The sequence below is a fragment of the Nicotiana tomentosiformis genome, chromosome 2, assembly GCF_000390325.3.
Source record: "Nicotiana tomentosiformis chromosome 2, ASM39032v3, whole genome shotgun sequence".
Classification (NCBI taxonomy): domain Eukaryota; kingdom Viridiplantae; phylum Streptophyta; class Magnoliopsida; order Solanales; family Solanaceae; genus Nicotiana; species Nicotiana tomentosiformis.
The window spans coordinates 48,314,215-48,323,565 of NC_090813.1; the positions used below are offsets into that span (position 1 = coordinate 48,314,215).

At 41.4% G+C, this 9,351-nt stretch overlaps 1 protein-coding gene across 1 annotated transcript; it reads left to right on the forward strand.

Moving 5' to 3' along the window:
* Window positions 1-490: 490 nt before the first annotated feature.
* LOC104091054 (DNA-directed RNA polymerase II subunit RPB1) lies at window positions 491-8,842 on the forward strand. The gene is made up of 14 exons (XM_009596307.4): window positions 491-804; window positions 905-1,168; window positions 1,919-2,218; window positions 2,300-2,458; window positions 2,549-2,710; window positions 2,810-3,030; window positions 3,140-3,281; window positions 3,364-3,699; window positions 3,794-4,080; window positions 4,420-4,678; window positions 4,761-7,840; window positions 8,093-8,164; window positions 8,354-8,407; window positions 8,488-8,842. The coding sequence occupies exons 1-14, from the start codon at window positions 721-723 to the stop codon at window positions 8,606-8,608; spliced, it is 5,541 nt and encodes a 1,846-aa protein (XP_009594602.1). The 5' UTR covers window positions 491-720; the 3' UTR covers window positions 8,609-8,842.
* The last annotated feature ends 509 nt before the right edge of the window (window positions 8,843-9,351 follow it).

The window sequence follows — 9,351 nt, forward strand, 5'->3', positions numbered from 1 at the left end:
ATTTGCTCATAGAATTTGATCATATTTTTTTAAAAAAATGATTTTTTTTTCAAGCTAAAATCTTTGCTCCCACCCACAAAACTTTAATTTTTCCTCAAGTAAAATGCATGTCCAAACACAATCTCATCATTCAAAAACTATTCCTCAACATAATTTTTAAAACTCTTTTTTTTTTTTTAAAGTTTCAACCAATTTCTTTTCCAAAAGCTAGCTAAGAATGAAGTAGTATCAGCTAACTGTATTTAAGTAATAAAATTTATGCAAAATGATACTTATTATGCAGTTATACAGGTTTCATCACATTGTTTTGGTTTGGGAATATTGTTTTACCATCTCCTACTCCTAAAGGGAAAAGGAAGCACATGACTCGCTAAAAGCGCACTTTAGCAAGGGCCTTCAGCTGTCAAAACTGCCTGGCGCAACTTATCAATCCGAGTCTTTCGTTGCGCCATAGGGCGGTGGCTGTTCTATAAATACCCTTATATGCCCTCCTTGACTTAGTTTCGCAAAGCCTCCATCTCAAGTCGAGTGGAGAGGAGAGCGTAAGCAAATTCAGATCTCTACTAATCAAGTGAAATTGACTCAATAATACACTCCTAATATAGAAACATACACATCGATAAATCAAAAAACCAGTTTTAGATTGTCAAAAAACAAACTTCCAAACGTTTAATTTGTTCTTCTTAACTGTTGTAAAGTTGAAACCTAGATTCCGCCACCATGGATTTGCGCTTCCCCTTCTCGCCGGCTGAGGTTGCCAAAGTCCGTGTGGTCCAGTTCGGCATAGTCAGCCCCGACGAAATTGTAAATTTTCCACACCTTGATTCAATTCTTTGAATTATCTAGGGTTTCTTTTGAGCGAGATTGATTTAGGCTTTTTCTTTCTTTCTTAACGTAATTGCAGAGACAAATGTCAGTGGTCCACATTGAGCATGGTGAGACCACGGAGAGAGGGAAACCAAAGCCTGGAGGTTTGAGCGATCCTCGGCTCGGGACAATTGATCGAAAGATGAAGTGCGAGACGTGTATGGCGAACATGGCAGAGTGTCCAGGGCATTTTGGTCACCTTGAGCTAGCAAAACCTATGTTTCATATCGGATTTATGAAACCTGTACTTAGTATCCTTCGTTGCGTCTGCTTCAACTGCTCGAAAATTCTGGCAGATGAGGTACTTTGATTGGACTTGAATTGTTAATTCGAGTGCAAAAAATCATGGAAATTTAGGTTGAAATTGCATTCGATGAAATTGTGGTGTGTAGCTAAATACTAAAGTTAGTATTTAGGTGAAGACGGATGATATTGACTTGAATTACTGAGCCTACGTATATTGCGACTGGGGTGATTTTAAAGTTTTTAAATATGACTAAATTATAAGTGGACACGCCATTAAATTTGGAGAGTACTGAGGTTTGCCAATGGTTTCTCCCTCTGTTTGAAAAATGACAAGCAGAGGTTTAAAAAGTAGCTGAATAAGTTTCAAAAGTGGTTATTTGCAACTACATCAACATGACCTTTCTTAGGTGGGTAGCTTCTATGTATTAGTTGAAATGGATTTGGTACTTTAGTGACTGATGTATTTCTTGTGAAGAATGCAGATGTTGCCCAACAATATTTTTGGTTAAATTGGAGATACAGAATATTTCCAATCTAAAGAGTAGTCAAACTCATTCCCTTTGATGTTTCTTATTGAACAGTGAAAATCGGAGTATAATTCATTTATAGAAGTTATCTTTAAAACTATGATAGCTCTACTTCTTTTACTATCTTACTGATGAATGAAGAGAAAAAAATGGTGTTTTCTTGATGTCTCATCAGGAAGGAAGTGGTCTGCATCCATTATCTAGAAAGGTTGTTTCTTGATGCTCAATGTAGCTCTGGGATGGATTATTGAATCTGTGCGTTTTCCGATTTTGTGCAGGACGATCCTAAATTCAAGCAAGCCATGAGAATAAGAAATCCTAAAAACAGGCTGAAAAAGATGCTGGATGCTTGCAAAAATAAAACAAAGTGTGAAGGAGGGGACGAAATTGATGTTCGAGGCGAAGAGCCTGAAGCACCTGTCAAGAAGAGTAGAGGTGGCTGTGGTGCACAGCAGCCAAAAATTTCAATAGATGGCATGAAAATGGTTGCTGAATATAAGCTTCAGAAGAAAAAGAGTGATGACCCAGAGCAGATGCCAGAACCAGTTGAAAGGAAACAACAACTCTCTGCTGAAAGGGTATATAAATGTTTCTACTAGGTGTTCTCATTTGATTGGGATCACCTCTCACCGTGTCTATTATTACTCCTCATCTTGTAGGTGCTGAGCATTCTGAAGAGGGTAAGTGACGAAGATTGTCTGTTGCTTGGCCTAAACCCCGAGTATGCTCGCCCAGATTGGATGATTCTTCAAGTGCTTCCTATACCACCACCACCTGTTCGACCTTCTGTAATGATGGATACTTCGTCAAGGAGTGAGGTATTCACTCTCCTGTTCCTTCAATGAAATTCTAGAAAATTGTGCCAATCAAAACGTTAGCTTTTTTTTTTCTGTGAAAATTTCTTGTAGGATGATTTAACACATCAACTGGCCATGATTATTCGTCACAACGAGAATTTGAAGAGGCAGGAAAGGAATGGGGCACCGGCACACATCATTTCAGAGTTCGCACAGTTATTGCAATTTCATATAGCTACATATTTTGACAATGATCTGCCGGGACAACCAAGAGTATGCTGATTTTCTCTTGAGCATCCTTCTCTTTACTGTTGGATCTTTTGAAATTTTCAGTAAGATCTACTTACTTACTTACATATTCTATCTTTTCAGGCTACGCAAAGATCAGGTAGACCTATTAAATCAATATGTAGTAGATTAAAATCAAAAGAAGGTCGGATCAGAGGCAATCTGATGGGCAAAAGAGTAGACTTTTCTGCTCGGACAGTTATTACTCCTGATCCAACTATTAACATTGATCAATTGGGAGTCCCGTGGAGTATTGCTCTGAATCTCACTTATCCAGAAACAGTGACACCATATAACATTGAAAGGTGTGTTTTTGTTCTGGTAGAAATGAAACTCCACTCACCAACCAACGTAAACAAATATGGAAATTGGACTGTGTATGTTTGTGCTCATTGAAGCTGGTTTTTGAAACAGGTTAAAGGAGCTTGTTGAATATGGACCTCATCCACCTCCTGGTAAAACTGGGGCAAAGTATATAATTAGGGATGACGGCCAAAGGCTTGATCTCCGATACCTGAAGAAGAGCAGTGATCAGCATCTTGAGCTAGGATATAAGGTTAGTTTCTTTCAGTTCCAAGTTATTAAGAGGCTTTTGATTTTTAAGACAGTTTCCCTAATGTCTAGTGCTGCCAATGCAGGTTGAGAGGCACTTAAATGATGGGGACTTTGTTCTCTTCAATCGGCAACCCAGTCTACACAAAATGTCCATTATGGGGCATAGGATCAAGATCATGCCATACTCAACCTTCCGGTTGAATTTATCTGTCACTTCTCCTTACAATGCTGATTTTGATGGTGACGAAATGAACATGCATGTTCCCCAGTCATTTGAAACCAGAGCAGAAGTGCTGGAGCTTATGATGGTCCCCAAGTGTATTGTTTCACCCCAGGCAAATAGGCCTGTAATGGGTATCGTGCAGGATACCCTTTTAGGTTGCCGAAAAATCACTAAAAGAGATACCTTTATAGAAAAGGTGATATCCACATGTGCCGTTTCAGAATTCTTTCCATCAAATCTTTTTTGATTTTGTATAATCTTGTAAAGATTGAGCAACTTTTGGTTTGCAGGATGTCTTTATGAACATTTTAATGTGGTGGGAGGATTTTGACGGGAAAGTACCCGCGCCGGCGATTCTGAAACCAAGGCCACTTTGGACCGGGAAGCAAGTGTTTAACCTCATCATACCGAAACAAATAAATCTTCTACGATATTCTGCGTGGCATAATGATTCAGAAAAAGGACCCATAACTCCAGGAGATACTCAAGTTAGAATAGAGAAAGGGGAGTTGCTAACTGGTACTCTTTGCAAAAAGACCCTTGGGACGTCCACTGGAAGTCTGATTCATGTTATATGGTATGCATTTGGAGAGTTTTTTATTTCTTTTTATTTTTTTCCTGTCCTTATCTCCTGCTTTGATATCAAATTTGCATATGGTCCCATTCACCTGGGGCAGTTTATATGTCAAACAAAATATAGATAGAGGAAATAAATATTTTTGCTAGACAATCACCGACCAGTCTTGTGATGCACCAGGCGGTTTGCTTTTCTTCTGTGTTATGTGAGGTTATTGTCATTGTTTGAATGTTGATGTAGATGAGATAATAGGTGCAAAACACGGGCTCTATACTTATGTTACAATAGGGGGAGAGTAGTCATCATTTTTTCCCTAGTTAATTCTGCCCCTGTAAACAGGGAGGAGGTCGGGCCGGATGCTGCTCGCAAGTTTCTGGGACATACACAATGGCTGGTTAATTATTGGCTTCTTCAGAATGCTTTTAGCATTGGGATAGGAGACACAATTGCTGATGCTTCAACCATGGAGAAAATTAATGAAACTATCTCGAATGCAAAAAGCAAAGTCAAAGAACTTATCAAAGCTGCTCAAGAGAAGCAGTTAGAAGCTGAACCAGGGCGAACTATGATGGAATCATTCGAGAACAGAGTGAACCAGGTACCTTTTATAAATGGGCATTCATCTTATCCTCTTTCTTTCATGTGATAGATTTTGAATAATGTTTTCTTTGTAATCTTAGGTGTTGAATAAAGCTCGTGATGATGCGGGAAGCAGTGCCGAGAAGAGTTTATCAGAAAGCAACAATCTTAAAGCTATGGTTACTGCTGGGTCCAAGGGGAGTTTTATTAACATATCTCAAATGACTGCTTGTGTGGGGCAACAGAATGTTGAAGGGAAACGTATTCCTTTTGGGTTCATAGACCGTACTCTACCTCATTTTACCAAGGATGATTATGGTCCAGAAAGTCGTGGTTTTGTGGAGAATTCATATCTCCGGGGACTGACCCCTCAGGAGTTCTTCTTCCATGCTATGGGTGGTAGAGAAGGTCTAATTGATACTGCTGTGAAAACTTCTGAGACCGGGTACATCCAGAGGCGATTAGTGAAGGCCATGGAGGATATCATGGTCAAGTATGATGGTACTGTTAGGAATTCATTGGGTGATGTTATCCAGTTTCTGTATGGGGAAGATGGCATGGATGCTGTTTGGATTGAGACGCAGAAGCTGGATTCTCTGAAAGCAAAGAAATTAACATTCGATGACATGTATGCATATGAGATCGATGATCCTAACTGGAACCCAAGTTACATGTTGCCAGAAGCTATCGAAGATCTAAAAACTATTCGGGAGATTCGTAGTGTGTTTGATGCAGAGGTTCAGAAACTTCAAGCTGATAGAAAACAGCTTGGGACAGAGATTGCTGTAACGGGTGACAATTCTTGGCCGCTTCCTGTTAACATTCAGAGGCTTGTCTTGAATGCCCAAAAGACATTTAAGATAGATTTTCGAAGGCGGTCTGATATGCATCCTATGGAGATCGTGGAAGCTGTTGATAAGTTACAGGAGAGGCTTAAGGTTGTCCCTGGCGATGATTACCTAAGCATGGAAGCTCAGAAGAATGCTACTCTTTTCTTCAATATCTTGCTCCGTAGTGCCTTGGCTAGTAAAAGGGTTCTGAAGGAGTATAGACTTAGTCGGGAGGCTTTTGACTGGGTAATTGGTGAGATAGAGTCTCGCTTCTTGCAATCCCTTGTGGCACCAGGAGAGATGATTGGCTGTGTCGCTGCACAGTCAATTGGTGAGCCTGCCACACAGATGACTCTTAATACATTTCATTATGCTGGTGTGAGTGCTAAGAATGTTACTCTGGGTGTGCCAAGGTTGAGGGAAATCATCAATGTTGCCAAGAAAATTAAAACACCCTCTCTTTCTGTGTACTTGAAACCTGAAGTAGGCAAAACAAAAGAGAGGGCCAAAACTGTCCAGTGTGCCTTAGAATATACTACTTTGCGGAGCGTAACACAAGCCACAGAAGTGTGGTATGATCCAGACCCCATGAGCACCCTCATTGAGGAAGATGTTGAATTCGTCAAGTCGTACTATGAAATGCCAGATGAAGAGATCGACCCTGACAAAATTTCCCCATGGTTGCTTCGCATAGAGTTAAATCGTGAAATGATGGTGGATAAGAAACTTAGCATGGCTGACATTGCTGAAAAGATCAACCTTGAGTTTGATGATGACTTGACCTGCATCTTTAATGATGATAATGCGGAAAAGCTGATCCTTCGAATTCGTATTATGAATGATGAAGCTCCAAAAGGTGAACTGGATGAATCTGCTGAGGATGATGTCTTCCTTAAGAAGATCGAGAGTAATATGCTTACGGAGATGGCTCTCAGGGGAATTCCAGATATTAATAAGGTGTTCATAAAGAATAGTAAGGTACAGAAGTTTGATGACAATGAAGGATTTAAAGCAGAAACTGAATGGATGCTGGACACTGAAGGTGTGAATCTTTTGGCTGTCATGACACATGAAGATGTTGATGCAAGGAGAACTACAAGTAACCACTTGATTGAAGTTATTGAAGTTCTTGGAATTGAGGCAGTCCGAAGATCACTGCTGGATGAGTTGAGGGTCGTCATATCTTTTGATGGGTCCTATGTGAACTACCGACATCTGGCCATATTGTGTGATACCATGACCTACCGTGGTCATTTAATGGCCATCACTCGTCATGGTATTAACCGGAATGACACTGGTCCCATGATGAGATGCTCATTTGAGGAGACGGTGGACATCCTTCTTGATGCTGCTGTATTTGCAGAATCAGATTACTTGAGGGGTGTCACAGAAAATATCATGTTAGGTCAGCTTGCACCAATTGGCACAGGAGGCTGTGCTTTGTACCTCAATGAGGAGATGTTGAAACAAGCTATTGAGATACCATTGCCTAGCTACATGGAAGGTGGTCTTGAATTTGGCATGACGCCTGGACGCTCACCTATCAGTGGAACCCCATATCATGACGGCATGATGTCTCCAAATTATTTGCTGAGCCCTAATATGCGGATGTCACCCATTACAGATGCTCAATTTTCTCCTTATGTGGATAAGATGGCTTTCTCTCCTACTTCATCCCCCGGATACAGCCCGTCATCCCCTGGTTACAGCCCGTCGTCCCCTGGTTACAGCCCGACCTCTCCAGGTTACAGCCCCACATCCCCAGGTTACAGCCCCACGTCCCCGGGGTACAGCCCCACTTCCCCCACTTATAGCCCCAGCTCTCCTGGCTACAGCCCGACAAGTCCGGCATATTCCCCAACCAGTCCATCGTACTCTCCCACATCACCCAGTTATAGTCCAACATCTCCGAGCTATAGCCCTACATCTCCTAGTTATAGCCCAACATCGCCTAGCTATAGCCCCACTTCTCCTGCCTACAGCCCCACTTCGCCTGCCTACAGCCCCACTTCGCCTGCCTACAGCCCCACTTCTCCATCTTACAGCCCCACTTCGCCATCTTACAGCCCCACCTCACCTTCTTACAGCCCCACCTCGCCTTCATATAGCCCCACCTCACCAAGTTATAGTCCAACTTCTCCATCATATAGTCCCACTTCTCCTGCATACAGTCCTACCTCCCCTGGTTACAGCCCAACATCTCCCAGTTACAGCCCAACATCACCATCATATAGTCCTACATCACCAAGTTACAATCCCTCGGCTAGATACAGCCCCTCCCTTGCATATTCGCCAACCAGTCCAAAGCTGTCTCCTTCTAGTCCATACAGCCCGTCATCTCCAAGTTACAGGTAAATAATCTTTAATTTGACACACGTGTTTTTATTCTTTTGCCGAGGCAAGAATTGTTCTTAATTTGGCTATGTTTGATAATAATTCACGACTTTTGTAGCATCTACCTAATTAGGTTATCTGTGGTTTTTGAGTCTGCTTCATTAGAACTAATTGGTTTCCACAGTCGTTGGTGTTTTGTATTGGTGGATTTCAGACTGGGATCTAGATATATTACTAATGACGTGATTAAATACTGTCTTGTGTTGCAGTCCAACGTCACCTTCGTACTCTCCAACATCTCCATCATATTCTCCTTCAAGCCCAACCTATAGTCCCAGCAGGTAAGTGATGTGCGTGCGTTTCTGTATTTTGATTTACTGCCTGAAATCTTGGTGGAATGAGATGGTCTTACCTTTTTTTTAGCTTTAGTACGTCCTTCGCTGCATTTTGAAGTTAATGAACACTATTACCTGATCCTTTTTTTGTAAAATAATAGTCTCTTTTTCTTTTTCTTTTTCCTTCCAATTCAGCCCATACAACTCAGGTACAAGTCCAGATTATAGTCCTAGTTCTCCCCAATACAGGTTAGTTGGTTTTTACTTTACAAGACTATAATGCAATGTGATTTATGTTTGTTTCTAAAAGCTTTTTTTCTTGTCTTCAGTCCAAGTGCAGGCTACTCACCAAGTGCTCCTGGGTATTCACCATCATCTACTAGCCAGTACACCCCGCGCACTAGCGATAAAGACAACAAGAGTGTCAAAGACGACAAGACTGGTCATTAGGAGAGAAGAAAGTTGTTACTTTTCACTTTAATCTTTCTGTGCCATAACTGGCTCTTTGGTCATTAATGTGCTTTGTGGAGCATAAGATAGCGATGCTGGTCAGTACAAAATATTTTCTGAAGGATACTGGCTTTCGGCGTCTTCCTATTGAAGATCTAATCGTGTGAATGAGTTGTTCTTCTCTTTGTATGACATCTAGGGGATTGGGAATGAATCAATCTGGTTCTTGCTTTTCGAAGGTAAACCAAATAATGCAACCTGCCCCTCACTCAATCGGCTCACCCCCCCCCCCCCCCCTTCTTCTTCTTTCTCTATTCTAGGAGAGCCACCTAGCTCTCAAACTGATGTTGGGATGGGAATATTGTGATAGCAAAAATATGTACACAGGAGGACTAAGCCTTGCCGCTCATTCCCCGGTGAAGATTGAACAAGCGCAATTTTTTACATTTGGGGTTGGTTAGTAGGATAATCACTACAACCATACAACTATGATAGGAGGACTCGTATTTAATTTGATCCCACCAGAACAAACAAGGGAGGTGTTTTTTTTACTTTTGGGCTGCCCGGGGGGTGGGGGGTTGGACTTTCTGCCTGTGACTAAATTTGATACTTCTGGTAGATGTGCAAATCATGGTTCCTACTTTAAGTAGTATAAGAACTTTAGTGTTTTTGAAGAGGATTTGGGGTCAGTCTGACGGACTGATCCTTCTAAGGTCAATGTTTGAACTATTCCTGAAGTCCTC